The sequence below is a fragment of the Sesamum indicum genome, linkage group LG1, assembly GCF_000512975.1.
Source record: "Sesamum indicum cultivar Zhongzhi No. 13 linkage group LG1, S_indicum_v1.0, whole genome shotgun sequence".
Taxonomy (NCBI): Eukaryota; Viridiplantae; Streptophyta; class Magnoliopsida; order Lamiales; family Pedaliaceae; genus Sesamum; species Sesamum indicum.
In genome coordinates, this window is record NC_026145.1 from 90,829 (window position 1) to 111,504 (window position 20,676).

At 37.1% G+C, this 20,676-nt stretch overlaps 2 protein-coding genes across 13 annotated transcripts; both read right to left on the bottom strand.

The window, feature by feature from the left end:
- On the bottom strand, positions 3,627 to 5,242 carry LOC105160985 (40S ribosomal protein S11-like). Its single transcript, XM_011078908.2, has 6 exons — positions 5,088 to 5,242; positions 4,934 to 4,974; positions 4,750 to 4,850; positions 4,170 to 4,314; positions 3,997 to 4,086; positions 3,627 to 3,914 (listed from the first exon to the last, which is right to left on the bottom strand). Exons 1-6 carry the CDS (start codon positions 5,097 to 5,099, stop codon positions 3,824 to 3,826), a joined length of 480 nt encoding a protein of 159 aa, XP_011077210.1. The 5' UTR covers positions 5,100 to 5,242; the 3' UTR covers positions 3,627 to 3,823.
- LOC105161843 (ubiquitin domain-containing protein DSK2a-like) lies at positions 11,252 to 20,439 on the bottom strand. Of its 12 annotated transcripts, none has more exons than XM_011081489.2 (17): positions 20,145 to 20,439; positions 19,081 to 19,355; positions 18,420 to 18,575; positions 17,459 to 17,576; positions 16,926 to 17,003; positions 15,930 to 16,048; positions 15,784 to 15,855; positions 15,543 to 15,662; positions 15,306 to 15,375; positions 15,040 to 15,215; positions 13,933 to 14,097; positions 13,723 to 13,794; positions 13,504 to 13,636; positions 13,004 to 13,369; positions 12,175 to 12,500; positions 11,874 to 11,954; positions 11,252 to 11,670 (listed from the first exon to the last, which is right to left on the bottom strand). In XM_011081489.2, the coding sequence occupies exons 3-17, from the start codon at positions 18,546 to 18,548 to the stop codon at positions 11,662 to 11,664; spliced, it is 2,034 nt and encodes a 677-aa protein (XP_011079791.1). In that variant the 5' UTR covers positions 18,549 to 18,575; positions 19,081 to 19,355; positions 20,145 to 20,439; the 3' UTR covers positions 11,252 to 11,661. The 12 variants fall into 12 exon arrangements, with proteins under 12 accessions (XP_011079791.1, XP_020550040.1, XP_020550034.1 ...); XM_020694381.1 differs by having other exon boundaries at positions 18,420 to 18,569; positions 19,081 to 19,313; positions 20,145 to 20,438; XM_020694375.1 differs by having other exon boundaries at positions 18,420 to 18,569; positions 19,081 to 19,337; positions 20,145 to 20,438.

Here is a 20,676-nt window from a genome sequence, read left to right on the forward strand (position 1 = left end):
TATGTTTGCCAATTATATTTTTTTATATAATAGTAGATTATAAATTTATGTGTACAAACAAATAATTTTGAAATTAGTGTTTATAATATAGATGGGATTTAAATAAATTATAATAAAGATTTTTATTTATAAACTAATTAACATTGCAACTACTCAAGGAAGCACTTCTTCCATATTTGAAAACTTGAAAAAGCATCTCTTTATTTTGTAACAAGAAGAAGCTATCGGCAGGACAATTTTTCATTAATTTCTTATTTTCCTATTAATTTGGTTTAACAGCATCTGTAATGTTAATTTTGTTTTTACAATTTGTAATATAAATTTGGTCTGTATAGCAGCAGATTCCCTCAAAAACTCTGTTCAAAGTGAAAAACTTGAAAAGGGTTGAATACAAGGTAATCATAATAGACGCATAGTGTGAAAACTTGAAAGTGAATTAAAAAAACTCCATGTGCTTATTCATTCCATTGGCTGATTCTGTCAAGCTTTATGTTTACTATTGAGACAGCTAATATGAATATGTTTTCAGTGAACAAAGGGGTCACATTCCTCATATTTTGTTTGTCTATCTTGGGTTGGCAGCAAAAGGAAGATACCTAATATGCTTTGGCAAGTAAAATCTAAATTTTATTCTCGTTGTTTTTGTCTCCATTATTATTGTTATTGGTTTTGGTAACCCATTCTATGTTGTCTGAAGATTAGAACTAGTTCACAGAAGAAGATCTTTTGTTGAATTTGTATCTTTACTTGCGCAGGGAGTTTTTGGCTATTCTATAAGTTGATAAATTCCATCCTACAATACATAACTGCCCAAAAGAGATAGATAATCCTACTGTTCTTACTATGTAGACACGTTATGTGCTGTTGCTATGTTCGTTTAAAGAGCATCTGCAGCAGCATGCGTGTGTTCATGCAAGGGAAGCTGTTATGGCTTGCTCGGCGATTGAGCAATCCTTACAAAGCTTAACAGGTGATGTTTCATTATTTTATTCATCCTCAGCGACTTCCAACAAGATAGATGCCTTGTTCTCAAGGAAATTTGCTGGCTTCATGTTGGTTAATTTTTATAGCACAGATTCAACATGCTATTGAAAGGTTGAAGATTAGGTTGAATTTCCATGTCATCGTTTGATGATCACATGCATTGTTCGAATGTGTAAAGCACAACTACCTCATCTTAATAGGAGTCCAGACTCCAGATAAGCACCTTGCTTTCAGCGCTCTTAATTTGCAAATGCAATTGAATTGAATGAGACAATTATGCACTCTCTATTTGTATGGGGAGGCACCATTTTCTGGCTCTATTAAATGCTTCTTACTTAACTCCTAGTCAAGGATGCTGGTTGATGTGATTATTTTCTGTATTCAACAAGTACCTCAATCTCATTACCTTTAAGACGGTTAGAGGGATTTGATGGTGGAAACTGTTAATGATTCCTATATCGATGTTGGAAAAACTGGCTCCTATTCAAGAAAACAAAACTTAAACTTTCATTAAGAAAACCAATCTAAGATGTGCATGACTGCTTTACTATGGTACAGATGTGTAGCTACCAGAATGGCTTAGTAAGCATTATAGATTGCTTGAGAAAAACTAATTATTATTGTGCCATAAGTTAGAAACTATTATTTATTTCATAAAACTCTTCCTCCATGTTTCAGAGAGACACTTCGTTGACTAACTTTTTTGCGTGAAAAATATTTCTAATATTTTGTCATTTGTATCGAGGCACCAACTAAATTTGAACAGTCAAACAATATGAAGCTGAAGTTTCCTTTGATATGATTGTTGAGCAGGAGTTTCACCAGGAGAAGGGACAGGTGCCACAACGTCCGATGATGATGATGATGATGATGATGAGGAGGAGCTGGTAGATAGTGATAAAAACTTGTCTGGTAGAAGCTTGGATGGTCCCGACTCTATGGAATATGGTCCATTAGTCCCAACAGAGAGTGAAAGATCATTGATGGAGGGTGTAAGACGAGCTAAACCGTGAAATGAAAAATATATGGTACTCTTGACCTGTAATGGAACATCTTTGCTGAAACAGGGAACAAAATAACCAATTTTGATTTCTCCTCAGTGTTTCTTTGACCCACGAGCAACAGGGTTACAGGGAGGAAATTTTACGCAAGAGAAGGGCAGGGAAACGCCCTGGTGATACGACCTTGGTGTTAAAAGCATCGTGGCAGTCTGCATTCCAAGTGGCCATACCCCACTTAAGTAGTCGATGATTATATCATATTGTATCTTGAACGTGTTAATTGGGGGACATGAATCCTTTTGTGTAATCATAATTGGTGTTAATTCAGTTGCTTGTTGCGCAATGGTAATGGTTGTGTCTGGATTTCCAGGAGGAGGATAAGGCAAGACTGGTACAAGAAACAGGATTACAACTAAAGCAGATAAATAACTGGTTCATTAATGAAAGGAACAGGAACTGGCACACCAATCTTTCCTCCTCTTCTACAGCCTTGAAAAGCAAACGTAAAAGGTAACGCATGGGGTTTCAAGGTTTCGCACCAATTATATTTTAGTACGCAGCTGAAAACAGCAGCACTAAAACTGTGTAAATGAAGTAGTTCTGAACTCAAAATAGCTACTGCTCTGCTACATGATTCCTTGCTCGAGTTCAACAATGATTGCTCTCAAAAAGAGAAGAAAATGGGGGAGGAAGGATTAGGTTAATCTCCAAATAAGACTGCCTGCACTTCAACTTTGTATATATTGTAGAATGTAGATACTATATACAAATGTCACCAGCTTGATTGAATATGCATTATACAGGCATCCGACTTGTGTGTGTCAATAGTGAGATAGGTTTGATTTTAGAAAATCGGCAATGCAACTATATCTTACACAAATACATGCTCAAGAATGATTACTCTCAAAAAGAGAAGAAAATGGGGGAGGAAGGATTAGTTAGTGCCCTTGATGAATTCTTTTGGGATAAACCCACACAAAATACATGCTCAACATCGCTTAATAATAAACAAATAAGATAAACAGATTAATAAGTGGAACGTGGAAGCAGGATTTCTTGGGCCACCCGTGAGTGGATCGGGATTGCACTTAATCGTGTTACTAGAGTCTCTTGCTTTGTTTAGCACTTCATTTGCAACTTTTGGTGTGTTTATAGACGGATAAATACGTAGAATAACAGAATGGAGGTGCAAACTTTCTAGATATAAAGCTCCACTCTTGTTTGAGCTCTTTCTTTCAATTCAGATTCTGCAGCAACAGTTTTTTCTTGCATGTGTTCTCTAAGTTAATTCAACAAATTTTGAAGCAATCCAGTCGGAAATATTTACTTGGGATCCAGTAAAAGAGACATAAGGATGTGGAAATCAATTTTATACAACCAATAACACACCCTCTTCTATCCATCTCCTTGTAATTAGACACTAGATTCAAACCAAAATCCCCACACATCCCATTGCAAGATAATCCTTCAGTATTTTCTTGGTGATATATCGAACACGACCAGTTCCATAATAGCATGTGCAATCATCTTCAGGACATCCATATGAACTGAGAGTTTAAGAATAATTTGCAAAACCAACAAAAAGGGAGAGCAGGTATCGCATGTAACTGGATGCTTGAGTTTCAAGGAGAGGTTGGGGACTGTAAAAACAAACCATGCAACTCTTGCAACAAAACCGCATGCTAAATTTGAGAAGTTTCAAAAGATGGCCAATACAGTATAAAATTGGTGGGGCACAAAAATTTAAGCCTTCATGGCAAGTTAATAGTAAAACTTCCAACAGAAATAAAAACTAATCCCATATCTCTGAATATATGAAGCATTTGAAATCACCTAGCTCACATCCCTGTAAAGGCCTTCTTCCCACGACCAGATGAACCAGCTGGTATCACCTTAAGAACATTAAACCTAACAGTTTTGGACAAGGGTCTGAAAGGAGATACAGAAAGGCATCGTCAATTGATCCCAGAATTTATTTAAAGCAGGCAACTAAAAAGTTTCAAACACTAACCTGCACTGGCCAATAATGACGTGGTCACCCTCTTTCACACGGAAGCAGGGAGATATGTGGGCTGGGATATTTGAATGCCTCTTTTCATATCTACAGAAAGACCACAAATCAATCAGATGAGCATATAACCAAAAAGAGAACCAGAAACAATTCACTAAAACAAAATATCATACCTTTGGTACTTCTTCACCCAGTGCAGGTAATTCCTCCGAACAATGATAGTTCTCACCATCTTAGCACTGTGGCAGGTTCCAGCAAGAATACGGCCTCTGATGGACACATCACCAGTGAAGGGGCATTTCTTGTCAATGTAAGTGCCTGCAAAAAGAGGAATTCATCAGCCAACAAAATTATAAGATTAAGATGATTGCAAAGATAACAAATATCATACAATAAATATGATACAAGTCTCAGATATCTTATTTTTTTCACTTAATCGAAGACATTGACTGCAGAAACAACATAGAAAATAGACCACACCGAGGAGCATCCACAAAACTAACGGTCAAGTGAGTAGAGATGATACTAACTATTCCTTAAGAGTAATTCTAACTTAAGAAAACCTTCAAGCATCAAATCAGAAACCATAAAATGTTTACTGAAACTCGAACAACTTGGCATCACAGGAACTTGGACAGGTATCATTTCACTAATTGGTGAAAATACATTAAAGAACGCCAATATACAAGGAAATAATAAGAAAGAACAGCGCAGATGTGGAAGGAAGAGCAAATATAATTAGCATAATTAGACCTTCAACAGCCTCCCGGGGTGTCTTAAACCCTAATCCGATGCTCTTCCAGTAGCGGTTGCCCCCCTTCCCTGGCGCCTTACCCTTCCCGGACTTCTTCGAGCTTCAAAATTGGAGCATTTCCCTCAGCACAGTCTTACATTCACAATTGTAATTCAAGGCAGACAAATTAAACAAACTTCTTACCAAAGGAAAACCTTGGGTTGCTTCAAGAACGCCTTCTCAGTCTGAAAATCAGTTGAAGTTGATTTATTAAAATCGTAGAGTGGCGTATATACATACACATATATACAGTATCTGCGTGAAAGAGACTGTTAAAGTGCGTGAAGAAAGAGTTTACCTGTTCCGCCATGGTGGTGAGCTCCGGCGTAGGTGTGGGAGCGTGAAATTGGAAGAAGCGGCGGGAGCGATAAAACCCTAGCGACAGACGGAACTCAAACTGAGATGGCGGTGGCTTTTATATCAAGGACTCCAAACTATATTGGCAATATAATGCCCTTTCCCTTTGGTTGTTTGGAGTTTGGACCCTGTTCTTTGGGTTAATCTTGCTAAGCCCCCTATGCTATACTCTTTTCAACAAATTGCTCCCTATAATACGAAATTTTCACTATTTAGGATGTGTTGAGAACTAACAACGTTTTAGGTGTTTCAAAACAAACACAAGTTTTAATATTTTAATTTATTAAGTACCGTACGAGCTCGTTTCGTTTACTTTTAGAAATGGGATTATGATGAGATAATCAATAATGAATAAAATATGATAAGGGAATTATAATTCTCAAATTATTTATTATTTTACCTTTTTTACGTCTATTAACAAAACCTGAAATAAAACTAATTTTATGTTTAATTATAATAGACATTTAGAACAAAATAAGTGAGATTTTTCAATAATCAAAATCACAATTACTCGCTAAACCAAAAATCATTGCAATATTCCACGTGACAACTTTGTCGACCATATGCTTAAACACATCGTATGCTTATTACAACAAGAATACATTATAGCTATAAGAGAATTACAAACTGATGTATATATTGGTAGTATTTATTTATTTATAAGAGTAAAAAAGTATATTTTTACATACAAGTCACGCAATAAATACATACACCCTACCACATTTTATAAAACTATCAATACCACTATAAATACCCCATATATTATTTTTTTGAAGGGGGAACAACGACTCGTTGATTTTGACCTCTCATACATACCAAAAACTCTTTTGTAAACCACGTGTTTTCACCTGGTGAGCAATTATGTCGTAGTTAAAATTTCTATACCATTTTTTTGTTAAAATCACAACCACATCATTGACGCTGTTTATGGAAAAATTTGTCTCGACACTAAGTATGCAAACTAGGTCTCGGGCTGGTGACGTCCACAATTTGGACGTGATCTGCGAAGCTCAAGTGAATGGGGCGGAACAAGACCCGTCTCGCGAACAGTCGCCACTCCAGGAGGTAACCCCCCTACCTCATGAACAAGTTCCCCTCAATGGAGAGATCACTTCACCACGTCAACCATCTCCGCCCGTGCCCCTCGGGAGAACACTCCTTTCGGAAGTTCCACCCCTAGAACTGATGATCCAATTGACACAAGAGTAAAAAAGTAAATTTTTATCTACAAGTCACACAATAAACACATACACCCTATCACACTCTATAAAACTCTCAATACCACTATAAATATCCCATATATTATTTTTTTAAAGGGCGATCAACGACTCATTGATTTTGGCTTTTTGTACATACCAAAAACTCTTTCGTAAATCATGTATTTTCACTTGGTGCGCAATTGTGTCGTAGGTAAAAATGCATTCAAGCTGGAACAACGTTAGAGTCCAAGAACCTCAAGCTTACATGATGTTCAGCCGTTATAAAAAATTTTCTCTCTCTACAATTTTCTCCCGCGGCCAAAGGAGATTTTGTCTTTCCCCTCACTGCGGCTTCGCCGCCGACAACCCAGCCGGTGTCACCACTTTCACCATTCCATGCTCTCAGGCTGACCCTGCTTCTCTTTCCCACCTCCTCTCCACGCACCCCCTTCCCTCCTCCCGATCGTCTCCAATCCTCCCCTCGCCACCGCTTCCACCCTCCTTCCGACGCCGAAGGATCCTCACCTTACATGACCTGATTTCATGGAAGACATGTTAGAATATTTTATATTACAATCATTGTGGTCCATGTGACATAAAGTGTAAAGTGCACATTAAGGATATTTTATGGTGGTAATTGAAAGGTCTAACTTTGATGGTTAAGTTAGCATTGAATTGAATTACAACCAAGGGTCTAGATACCCTCTCCTCTACCTCATAAAGAATTGTAAAGGTTGGACTAATGGTTGTAAGTAAAAAGGTCTTACGTAATTCCATAGTCTAACATACACTTCTAACCATCGAGAAGAACTGAAAAAGGAGAGGCTAGAGGGGATAATCTACACTTAAAGAGTTCTCGGTAATCTGCAAGTAATTTCAAGTAATGAATGAAGGTAAGAGTTTATGTTTATGTGAAAATTATGATTTGTCAAGTTCTTGGACATTACAGAATTTATTTGATTTCCATGTACAGTAGTTAAATAGAAATTTCATGAAAAGTTTTACATGTGGTATCGGAGCCCGATTATTTAACAAGTCATAATGTTCCAACGAAAATTTTGATCCATCATAGTTTATGAATCGTATTCCGCTGTGATTAATCTTTTATGATTAATATTTAAGGTATTATTGATGCATATAGATTTCATGATTTGATACAGTCTATCATGAAATGCTTGCTTCTATTATCATATATATGTATGTGCCAAAAGGATTTGAATTAGTTGTTTTCCCATTATGTCAGGATTGTCATATTTGTTTTGGCATAATATTCTCTAATGTTTGATGAATGTTATGAATATCTGACATTTTAATGGATATTAATTTATGCACATACATGTGTTTGTCTTTTACATATAAAGTTTATATTTGTGATATGTTTACACAAATTGTACGGTTTGTATATATTCACGCACTAGCTTGTTAGTCATCAAAGTGGCCAAGCTTAAAGGTATATTAGATATGTAAGGTGTTTTAGTTTTATGTTTAATTTTTTAAAAGTAGCTTGTTAGTCACCAAAGTGACCTGGCAGAAATAATAATTAAAAATATAAACTAAACTTATTCGAATTATTCAGGATGACATTAAAGTTTTGATTGAACAATTGGGTTGTTTGATTATGCTGCTTGGAGGTCACCCAAAGGTGGATCATTGCAATATAATCAATGACATTATAGGGATTAATCAACAGACATGTTTTTTTATCCAAAAATAATATTCATGTTTATTTGATTATCCATAAAAGAAAATTATTCGGCATTATTATAGTTATTTGTGTATTAAGGAAAACCCAAAGGTTAACTTGAATATGCGCTTAAAGTTTTGGTGTATGATCGTCTGGATATAGTACAGTTAAACTCAATGCATTACAATATTGACATGTATTAATGTCTTGCAGCATCACTGAACATGTTCGCATCGAGTAACTCTATTATCAAGTTTAACGGGTTTAACTACGCTGAATGGTCTGAACAAATTCACTTTCAACTGGGTGTTATGAATTTGGATTTAGCGATAGTTATTGAAGGAAAGTCCAAAGCCATAGTGGATACCAGCACAGCAGCCGAAAAGTCATACTTTGAGGCTTGGGAAAAGTCTAATCAGCTGGGCTTAAACTTGATGAGGATGACCATAGCAGAATCAACGAAGCCATCGATGCCTAAGACTGACAATGCTAGGGAATTTTTGATGAAAATAAAGGAGTATTCCCAATCGGACATTACAGATAAGTCCATTGTTGGGAGCCTCATGAGTGAGCTGACCACGAAGAGGTTTAATTGGTCGTGCTTCATTCATGATCATGTGATTGAGATGTCAAATCTAGCAACAAAGTTGAAGGCTCTGGAGATGGATGTGAACGACTCGTTCCTAGTATAGTTTATTATCAATTCTGAGTTTGGCCAGTTCCAGATGAATTATAACACCATAAAAGAAAAATAGAACTTTCAAGAGCTTAAAGCCATGCTGGTTCAGGAGGAAGGGAGATTGAAGAAAATAAAGGAACACTCTGTCCACCTCACAGTTAATGATGGTGCTAGCAACAGTAAAGAAAAAACAAGAAAAAGGGGTAAGGGTAAAGGAAAGACCCCAATGAAGGTCAATGAGGGTCATGTCCATAAAGAGCAGAGATGTTACTTCTGCAGGAAACTTGGGCATGTAAAGAAAGAATGCCCAAAAAGAAAGGCTTGGTTCGAAATGAAAGGTATACATTATGTTTTTGTATGTTTCGAATCAAATCTTATTGAAGTTCCTTTTAATACCTGGTGGTTAGATTCTGGTGGTACTACTCATGTGTCTCATGTTACACAGGGATTCAGTTCAATCCAGCCCATAAACGGACCTGAACAATACTTGTTTATGGGAAATAGAATGAAGGCACGCATCGAGGGTATAGGGACGTACAGATTGATCTTGGACACTGGGTCATTTAGATCTAGAAAAGTGTCTCTATGTACCTGAATGCGCTAGAAATTTAGTTTCTATTTCAGTACTGGATAATAATGTGCACCAGTGTGGATGTATACTTTAAAGACTGCTGCATATTTTATATTACAATCACTGTGGTCCATGTGACATAAAGTGTAGAGTGTACATTAAGGATATTTTATAGTGGTAATTGAAAGGTCTAACTTTGATGATTAAGTTAGCATTGAATTGGATTACAACCAAGGGTCTAGATACCCTCTCCTCTACCTCATAAAGAATTGTAAAGGTTGGACTAATGGTTGTAAGTAAAAAGGTCTTATGTAATTCCATAGTCTAACATACACTTCTAACCATCAAGAAGAACTGAAAGGAGAGGCTAGAGGGGATAATCTTAAAGAGTTTTCGGTAATCTGCAAGTAATTTCAAGTAATGGATCAAGGTAAGAGTTTGTGTTTATGTTAAAATTATGATACATCAAGTTCTTGGACATTACAGAATTTATTTAATTTTCATGTACAGAAGTTAAATGGAAATTTTATGAAAAATTTTACAAGACCCTCTCCCTAATGAACCCCCAGACCCCAACCCACCACCATCTCCCAAAACACCTGCTGCTCCTCCAACAAGAATATCATATGCGAACATTGTGCAAAACTCATCCAATGCTCCTTTCGACCCTAGTAGAGCTGTGAAGAAATCTTTCCAAAAGAATCTCCTTATATTCGGTCATAAGAACTTAATACCTACAGGTTCACCTTATTACTTTTGCTTGAAATTGAGGGTACTCTGTTTTTCTGATAAAATGGTCTGTATCGTATCTGAGATGGCCTTTATTATATGGTGGTTTTGTGTTTTCAAGAACAATGCAAATGAATGTTGTTTGTGGTACCTTGCTAAATGGTTTTGTTATATAGCTCTGCTCCATATTTTTTGACTTTCTAGTGCACTTATTGATAATTCTCAGATAGAAGGTACAGTTTGCAGGAGCAGTTTTTATATGGCTTTTGTGGTTTCGTTAAATTTCTTTTTGCAGGTGCTGAGATGCATGCTCTTAGTGTTTATTTGACACAGTGGTAGAAACTTATTGATACGCCAAATTATCTATGCAATCTCAAACATGCCATTAGATTGGGTAAGACTTGTTTTAAGTGTAAGGAAATAGTTCTCCTTATTTATAGCTTTCTTAGAAATTTTAGAAAGTTCGTACTCCCCACTGTATTCTTAATTCTTTTGGATTTAATATAAAAGGGATGAGGACCCAAAAGAGCCCCACATCCAATAGGGTGGTTCTTTTAAAACAAAGAAAAAAAAAGCTCGAACAACCCTGAAGATTCGAACAAAGTATTGCAAGTAACAATATCATCGCTATGAGCCATATCATCATCAAACACCTTATTATAACCTCACCGCTCATCTGCAACACATGAATAAAAATACATCAATTAATGTCGTCAACAGAAGGCCATCAAACAAATGCCCATACATCCAAATCACGGCTTCAACCTGAAATTGCATCCCATTATACAAAGATTATTTTGGTCACATTATTAGAATCATCACTTGATATTTTCCTCCTAATATTATATATATATATATATATATATGGTAGTGGGTTTTAAATTAGTACAATAATGATGCAAATTAAATGCAAGAAACATATGATGAATATACTGTGATTTTGTTGAAATGCATTTGCAAGTAGCTTTGAGGCCTTTGGCATGAATATGGGTCCTTATATTATTATTTGTCTCATTGGCAGATCATGTGCTTGGAGAGAAGGGACGCTCTGAATAGTGACAGGTTAGCAAATGCTTTATATGAGTTGGAATTCGCAGTGTGCAGCTGTTTGCCAACAGAAGCTCAATGGCAGCGAGATTGCAAAATTCAGGCATGCTATAACAAATAACTTTTACTACCAAATGTACTATGATGATCTTCCCTTCCCTTGTGGGAATTCATTGGAAAAGTTGAAGAAGGAAACTGGACTGATGAATCATGATGGTATGAGGCCAAGTATTTCATCCGCATCCCATATTTTATTCAATATTTGACTTGGTGCATAGATAATTGACAAATACTAACCATGATTGTGATGAATGAGTGTGTGCAGTATACACACATACCGTGTTTGATTCCCAGTGAACCAAGCTAATAAATTAAGAATTGAGAAAGTCAAGGAAGGTGATGAAAGAATTAAAAAAGCAACTATATATGACTCTCTGTAACTCCTATATCATATATCACTAATATCTTTAGCTGCTGCCGAGTCATTCAGACTCATCTATATCTCACCAATGGACATTTTGGTCATCTCAGACTCAGAGCATCTCTTCCACCAAAAGGTTTTCGCTGCAGCAACCGGCATGAATACATGTGGATATCCCCTTGAGCTTACTCCCTCTGTACCATTAGGAACAAAACTTACTTTAGGGTTGCCAAACAAGATGCCATAGTAATAAAAATATCTCGACATAATCTTTATATAGCCACCTTCAAACTGCAAAGGCCTGGTTATGACAAAAGGCAATTGATTCCAAAACCAAACAGTTTTTCAAGCTTGTCATATAAACTGAAGAAAGAATAATAACAAATAAATGTCATACCCTCTGACGTTTTGAACTTGGTGGTGAGTCGGGTCCTCGCCGATGATGAGGAGAAGCAATCCGATCTGGATTGCCATCAACCTGCACATGTGCCACAATCCCAGTAAATCTATTAGATGCATTATGATAATAAATTCACATGCACAAGCTCACTATTTTCAATAATGTTGATTGTGCACATGATCTCACCAAAGAAATAGGAAAAGGAAGAAAGATTCCCACTATTATCTATCTAGGTTGAGCCAGAATGATCTCCAATTTAATCCTTTTAAAATCATATGAATTGGATACGTCACATCACCTGCGTTTCATCAGAGATTGCTCCTTCAGTAGATGGCAAGTTTGACTCAGCTTGACTGCTCTCAGAGAGTATGGGCATTATCTGACGCAGTATGTTAGATAAAAGTATCCCGTCACCACTCACTATTGATGCTGACTCCTGAGAACTACTAATATCTTGAGCCGCTCCAGAATGGCCAGGAAAAGAACCTGAACCTTGGGGGTACGCATCATCACTGAGGATATGCTCCCCTGGGAATATTGTACTTAGCAGCTGCTCAAGTCCTCCTCTGATCCGGCCAGAGAATCCTTGATCATTAAGTGCTTCAGAAGGTACATTATTGTTGCCTGAAAAAGATGCATGAACGATTAGCCTATCATGATTTATAAATTTAGCAAAAGAGCTTTCAGTCTTTCTCACAATCCCACTCTGTAAAATGGTTAGTACATGCATGCAAAGCACAGATATATAATATCCTCAGAAGCATATACACAAATGCATAACCCTGTTTGACTTTATTCTCTTTTTCCATGATTACACAGAAAATATCATGCTAATGACTCAATTATAACTAGCGCCAGTAATTTAGATTCCCATTTATGTTAATGTTTCAAGTTCTTTATTGTATTGAATTTGTACCATGTACTTGATTTTGTGATAATGTCAGCTAATGCTGAGGTAACTTTTTATCTACAGATGATCGACCCAAACGTATGTAACTACATAGATTCATATTGCAGAGAATACCCTAATAAAATATCACCATCTTATTCACCATGAATATTCAAAATACATATATATTCTGACCTAATCAAACTTAACAAGCAAGTCCGAATAGTTGCAGGTTTACCATTCCCTCCAGATAAGTTTTGCTGTTCAGCTGCAGAATCAGGAATAGGTTGTTCAGTGCGGTCCGATGCCTGCGATGCTCTTGTACCACTAGAATTTCCTGAAGATACATGTTGAACTCTTGCCAAAACTGGATATAAGATACCTATTGAACCACGAGATGAATCTGAACCACGACCAACAGAAGTGGGGACTGCAGCAACTACAGTTCTAATAGGAATTGCTCTCAATTGTGGTTCCCTGTTGTGTACATTTCGATCAAGCGGTGCAGCATCTTGTTGACCTGAATTTACACTATTGGCAGATATTGGAGCAACTTGCCCCTGAGGTTGTGAACTAGTTGGCTCTCTTCGAGGAAATAATGATCCTGGTTACAAAAGAAATAATAAGTAAAGCATTAAGTTTCAACATATGTGAAACCTGCATAATGTTATTAGGAAGAAAAGGGCATGGTTTCTCTGAGTTGATTGGAGGAATTCAGGCGTCTCCAGAGTAGAGCACCTGCTCGTATTCTGATGTCAATATTTCTTGGGAGAAACCCTGTACCAGCAGAACCTCCAGCTAAACCAGAGCCATGCTGAACAGTGCCAACAGGAACTGAACCAAAAGTTGCTCCTGGTTGGAAAGGCAGCGGCTGCAGATGGTATATAAAACAGAAAATAAGCTAGCACATCTGAGTTCCACATTGCAAGAGAGGAAACTCATTTAGCAAAAAACCACCTGAACCATGATAGGATTAGGCCCTGTTGAGGATACAAAGACAGAGGGCCCTGCATTCACCAGCGCATCAGCCTAAGGAACATGAGCATCAAGGAAAAAATTACCACAACCGGTTAGAGGAAAGTGTCAAAAGCAATCTTTTAAAGAAACTTCTTTCCTAAACTGCAATCAGGAAATATGAAACACAAAACAGGAAGTAAACGAATGTACCGGTGCTCGACCCATTCTCAGAGTCATTATTGTCCTACCAAGCTCAAGCAGCAATGCACCTAAATTTTGAAAAAGAGCTCCTGATCTTATAGCATTTGATTGAATTCTTGACCGCTCCAACGGATCCATCACACTTGAATGAGATTCCAGCTGTCCTGAAAGTTGCTGCGGTACAAAAACAGAGTTATAGTACCAGAAGCCTTCTAATAGCAATAGTTCGAGTTTCAACTCTTTCATGGTAACGGAAACTTGATTTCCATCCTATGCAGCAGCGTCATAAGGGCTTTCATCTCCTACAATATTCAGGGAGACTGGAGACCTAGACTTCTCATGGCTACGAGAGCACTTGCAAACAAGATGCAATGATCTAGCGACTCATTTGTTGCCATTGAACAAGGAGTGTTCATTTCAGGAAAACAAACCTTAAAGCCAAAACCACCCACCTGCATTCAAGCCTAGTCCTACATAACCACATTCACAAGTAAAAGTTTTCCAATAAGCCAAATGGTTTCCAAGTTCTCCTGCTGGCCCATACGCATACCTTTTAGAAGAGGGTGAAAGAAAAATATAAAGAAGGCAGCACCGCAAGCTTTAGAGCTCAAACGATGGTAGTAGAATAAGTACATCTTCAGAACCGAGGAAACAAAATCCCTTTTCCAATTTCTTAATACCATTGTTTAAGGTTTGCAAACACTACTAAGTCGAAGAAATTCCAAATCAGTACAAAAGGAAATAAATAGAACAAGAGTCTAGATTCCATGCAGAAGATCACTTGATGTTTGCCTCAACCAATCTTGTTTTAAATAATGTAAAACTATAAACTGGAAATATAGAAACATCAACATCATTTATCTGCTGATCCTGTTTCTGCTCCCAAGAAATGAACGAAACACTAGCACTAAATAGATCAGCTGACAAGATTACACCACATAATCAGAGGTTACAGTTTCAATGAGAATCCGGTTGATACCAACACTGCTGCATTGTCTTTACCACAGTCATACAACTTTTTTCATCTAGAAAGCTCTCGTCTTTTGTCCAAGCAAAAATTAACAAACAACTTTCATTTATTCCTCTCAGTAGCAGTTAGATGGTTTGATCACATACCAGTAAGCACTCAGTAGCTTGCTCCAGAAGCAGTTGTCTGGTGGTTGTTATCACCTCTGCCAAGGACTCAGGTGTCAGAAGTCCTCTGGGGTCACTAGAATGAGCAGCAGCTTCTAAGTCATGCCCATCACTCTCAAAAGAACCAGCATTTCGAGCGATTGCACTCTGCCCTCCATCTGGGCATCCAAAAGTCATAAACTTAAGCCAAAAGGCTTGTAGACTATAATAGAGGAAGATAAATCTAAATAGAAGAGAAAGCTCCTAACCGTTGGCAAGAAATTCTTGTCTCAAGTGACTCAAGTACTGTAACAAAGTAGTCAATGAATCGGGTATAATCTGGTGTAAAATTATGAATATGGAGAAACCTCAGTCAACAAAGATGATCAAAACTGGGATTAGAACACTTCCACACTATTTTGTAGAGAATACTCAAATTTCGGTACTAGTTTTTCCAACATAAAAATTTTATATTGAATGCACAGAAAAAATAACTCCAAGGCTACCGGTGACTGCAGAGCTTCCACAGGAACTGCTACTGAAGCTGCTTGGTCAGATTGCAGTCTGCTTAAATTTCTGGTACTACTGACGCCAGGTGCTGTTGACAGATGTTCCAGCAGAGGTTGCTGGCCAATAAAAACCATAACAGCATTGATTGATCCTCTTGCAGAGGTAGGAAATTAAGTTGTCTACTGAGAGGAAGTGCCAAATGAGCATGGCCTTGTATCAAACCTTAAAAGCACTTACATTAAGATCAATCGCTCCACTGCCACTTCCATATCTTGTAACTCCGAAAGAATTAAGTACAGCGGAAACAATCTGCAAGATACAGAACCACAACATAAATTTGTCCAGTTGAGCTCATATGATCTTGTGGAAAGTCGTATGGTTACCCGATTTAGATCAGGAAAAGCTCCATCACCCTGCTCCGATATATTGAAGGTTCCAACCACCATACCGGGACCTACACGATTGCCCAGATTGAGCCCAGTACTTGATGCTGGATCAGTTGCTGTAGATACAAGGAGCCTCGTATTCAGATTACTGGTTGCTCAACCTTGAAATATGGCACATCAATGCTGATAAAACAAACTAAAGGAAGTGTTCAGTGTTCACAAAGTCAAACACTGTCTCGGCAGTCCGTGGACAATCTTAAATCTGTTAATGTGGTGAAAAACACTCATTTAGTTATGGATTTACTTTCCAAACTAAGACACATGCATAACATCACGGAGCGACCATAGTCAAAGTATCAGGTATGGGATCGGAATGGTTTCAATCATTTACAGGTTAGTCATTTCTTTTGATGAATTAATAATTGTGTTATGTACTTTAACTTTACTAAAGATGGTGTTTGATGCAACATTGATCTGATTATTGATTATCAATGAAAAGGTAAGATGCATGTTTAGCAAAGGTTATTCACTAATATAATCAACAAAATTTCTGATTACCTGGGTTATCTAAGCATGTGAGGAGGGACTTTTTCTAGATTATGCCATAGCAAATGCATAGTTTAACTATAACCTATTTAGTGACATATTTGGCACATATTATCACAATTGAGAATTTTTACTCTAATGGCCTTGCCAAACAATTTAATTATAAATCTGAAATTAGTTACAGCACATTCAGAAGCTCCTTCCAACCAAAAGCATCATATGTATTTTATTTTCAAAATAAGAGAAGTTTACAGGGATAACAAACACAGTAGCTCTGTTTTTACATATTTTAGATGAGAAGTATAAAGATCCAAAAATGAAAGACGAAAAAGATTCTCTATTGCTGGGCTAAGGGATGCAATTTGTCTCCTGCGTACATCTAGTAGAAGTTAAAAACTTCAGAATCAAAACCATAATTCAAAAAGATAATCCCAAACTGAACCAAACCTGCATGATCAGACAGCTCTGACGATAAAGCAACCGGTTGTCTCACGACAAGGTGTAGCGTATGACCATCTTCCACATCTATAAATATATGAATTAAAGAACTCAAGCAAAACAATAAATGGAAGAATCAAGAATTCTTTTAACATGATTATCTATCCTCTGGAACTAACCCTTATTTTCTTGTAAAAATATACTACATGTACCTGACTGGCATAAACAGATAGACATTCTTATGGGAGTTAGGTACAGTTCTTCATTGTACAGGAGCAAGTCAGTAAATTAACCATAATACAGTAGCAAGTCAGTAAGTTAACCTTGAAGTTGAACTTTCTCAAGTAAATGAGCAAATGTTCAAAAGAAAACTTCCAGATTCCAATATGCCACCCGAAAAGAAAAAATGAAAGAAATGAAGAATAGGAAGAGTCAAAAGAATTGTGGTAACCCTTTTCTATGACTTCAAAGCAAACAATGCAGAGTATAGGTGAACAAACATTTGAGGAAATACATATAAGGCATAAAGAATAAAAGGATACGATAAGCTGAGAGAAGCTGGTCGTCCTTCAAAACTTTACCACGGCATATAAGGCGTTGTTGCTCAGAGAGGACACCAGTTACAGATGCAATCTGTTCCTTCAATTCAGGAACAGGCACCTGCATTAGCAAACTGAGAAACTGAGAAAGTTGAAAATAAGTGGCAATTTCAAAAGTTCCAGCCAGTGTAAACATGCTTTAGTAAAATTCTGTTCCTTCAATTCAGGAACAGGCACCTGCATTCGAACTAAGAAACTGAAAAAGTTGACACTAAGAAAGGAAATCTCAAAATTTCCAGCCAGTGGCAACGTGTTTTATGGTGCTACGAAGACATGGATGTGCATGAGGCTGGGAAAATGCCAGCCACTTTTTCTGGAAAAAGTAAAATGTACCACCAAAATTACAGCTTCCAAATAAATAGAAAAATGCAACCTGCACATCCTCTCCCATTACTGTTTCCTTCTCTCCGCTCATAAACAGCCTTTTCGGCAACAAAGTTTTCAGCTAATGACCACCTACACCAGTTGCAATACTTGTCTCCAATTTGAAAATAGCATTACTCCTACCCTTAAGCCCGAAATCCATCATATGCCCCACTTTTACATCAATCAACCCCTCACATTCATCAGCACACAGTAAATGACCTTAATAACCAATCAAATTACAAAATGGAAACATAATGTAATAGAGTGAAAGTCTTCAAGTTACATGTTCTTATCGATTAGCTTGGGAGTTAACTGAACATTATAGACAAAGATTAAAATCCTTCATTTAAGAGAGTGAAGTTGATGTGTGACTCATGTCTTCCATAACTCTGTCATCATAACTAGGCATTAAGGTAGGTAGCTCAAGCATCAAAACAAGGTTCTTAATAAAAACCGCTCAGGTTAACCTAATATGTCACAGAATAATCAGCAGTTAGCAATTCGGAGTAGTACAAAGTCAGAAGACAGTGTATCTTACGCATTTATCCACTCGCAATGTGAAAGTTTGAGAATCCAATGTCTTGATCTTTATCTCAACAGTAGTTTCAGAACATTCAGCTGTGTCATTTGCAGGAACCTTTATGCGCTCACCACCATTACTTCCCATCTTATTCAAGAGTGTCGAAGCCTGAAACTAATGATGGTTACAATCATTGAAAAGGAAAGGCTTACAGACACCTTCTGGTAAAGGTAATTTAGGTAAACATAAGAGCATGTCAACATTTATATATATAGAGAGAGAGAGCAGCAGCAGCAAGGGGTAGAAGACAAAACTAAGTGTTGTATAGAAAAATTCAGAACATATTCATAAGGAACTCCAGTACTCCCAAAATAAGTAATTCAAAATATGGCAGATCGATTTAGCACATGACTTTTACACTTGAGGGAGATTAAATAAGTTGGCAACCGAGATAAGGATGGTTGTTCTGGGCCAAGAGGAAGTAAAACAGGATGTTTCTGTAGGTCCTATTAAAAACAATTAGTAATTGAAATTCACGAGATAGTACTCAAAGAGGATCAGACAGGAGGGGACTGAAGGAAATACGTTTTTTTATGTTTCTCTTTTTCACTTAACTTTCATCTTCATTTTTACCAGTAACCACAATAACAAAAGTGACAGACCGCAATAAGGTATTTACCTATTACCTAAGGGTAAATATCTCCACTGTGACATATATGGGAAATCAACATACGTCTCCAGAAGGCATTTGAGTGAACTGATGCAGTTGAGTGTCAGTCAATCCTTTCCAACAAATGATCTCAATTCATATCCAACCTCACTGCGATTCAAGATTCAATGTAGCGGCTCTAGGATTCTGCTCAATCAACGTAAACTCCTTTGCACCAACAATATACAGCAACCATCACCATCCTATAGATACAAGAACGATGGGACCTGATCACCAACAAAAACCTAAACAAGTTTCAAGAGATCAGGCAGTACTATTTTTCCACCAATACTAGATTATAATAAATGGTTATAAAAAAATTTCCATTGGCTAGAAAATGCTAGATCAGTAAAATCATTGCGCATGACCCATAAGACTAGGATCTCAGACTGATGTCTCCGAAAATTTCCAGCTAGTCTAGAAAACATAAGAAAAAGGAGAAATACCTATAGAAAAACTACCAAAACAAATAATCTAGAATCCCCAATGTATCTGATCCTCTTCTCACGATAAAAAAAAAAAAAAAAAAAAATGCTAGATCAGTAAAATCATTGCGCATGACCCATAAGACTAGGATCTCAGACTGATGTCTCCGAAAATTTCCAGCTAGTCTAGAAAACAAAAAGAAAAGGAGAAATACCTATAGAAAAACTACCAAAACAAATAATCTAGAATCCCCAATGTATCTGATCCTCTTCTCACGATAAAAAAAAAAAAAAAAAGAATTACTGATGTATCTTAATTTATAACATGCCCAGCAATTGACACCAAGACAATATCTCTGGACCAGTAGCATGGCTGTCAAAAATAAAAAATTGGAATCGCAGATCTTCGGTGGTCATAATGAAGAAAAGGCCGAGGCCCTTGATAGCAACAACTGGAGCTTCAACTTAAAGCAAATTCAAAAGAAAAATAAAAATAAGAAAGGCGCCAAATCCTTAGTTTAAGTCCCAAAAACACAGAATTAAGATTAGAAAATTGAAAGAAGCACGAGGAAAAGGAAAAAACAGAAGGAGAGGCATGGGTATTAATACCAAAATGTTAGAGGCAGAGAAGTAAGAGGGCAGGCAGAAGTAAGTGAAAATCCAATCTTGAGGATGTGGGTAAAACAAGAAAGCAAGAGGGAGGGAATAACAGGTGAATCTAAAACAAAAACAGAGATGAATGGAAAGAGACCTGAAAAGGGTTGGATGGAGAGGGAGAGGGTTTCTTGATTGAGAAAAAGGAGGAAGTAAGGAAAAGGGGAGGAGAGTAGTAGTAAGTAAACTGACTGGCCAGAAGGAAATTGGATGAAAAGGATAAACATTTTGTTACTGATGTGTGTGCGCGCGCGCGCGCGCGATTGGGTGAGAATCACTACTAATTACTACTAGTACACAATAAATATAGTGTTTTTTTTCTTTTTCTTATTAATAATGATAATAACGTCTGATTTATGGAAAGCGATTGGTGTGGTGTGACTTTGGAATGGAGATTGATGGATGCATAAAAATAAAATGTGATTGATTGTGTTGTGGGCCTATTTCTTCCCATCCCATCCCCAACCAAGTGGGCTTACGCTGTTCC

Coding starts and splice junctions, on each gene's coding strand:
- LOC105160985 (XM_011078908.2), bottom strand. Junction 4,851..4,933: donor CAACCCAAGGTTTTCCTTTG/GTAAGAAGTTTG, acceptor CCAATTTTGAAG/CTCGAAGAAGTCCGGGAAGG. Junction 4,315..4,749: donor ACCCCGGGAGGCTGTTGAAG/GTCTAATTATGC, acceptor CTCTTTTTGCAG/GCACTTACATTGACAAGAAA.
- LOC105161843 (XM_011081489.2), bottom strand. CDS start 18,548: ATGGGAAGTAATGGTGGTGAGCGCATAAAGGTTCCTGCAAATGACACA. Junction 15,663..15,783: donor GTGGAGCGATTGATCTTAAT/GTAAGTGCTTTT, acceptor TTTATTGGCCAG/CAACCTCTGCTGGAACATCT. Junction 14,098..15,039: donor AAGCTACTGAGTGCTTACTG/GTATGTGATCAA, acceptor TTTGTACCGCAG/CAACTTTCAGGACAGCTGGA.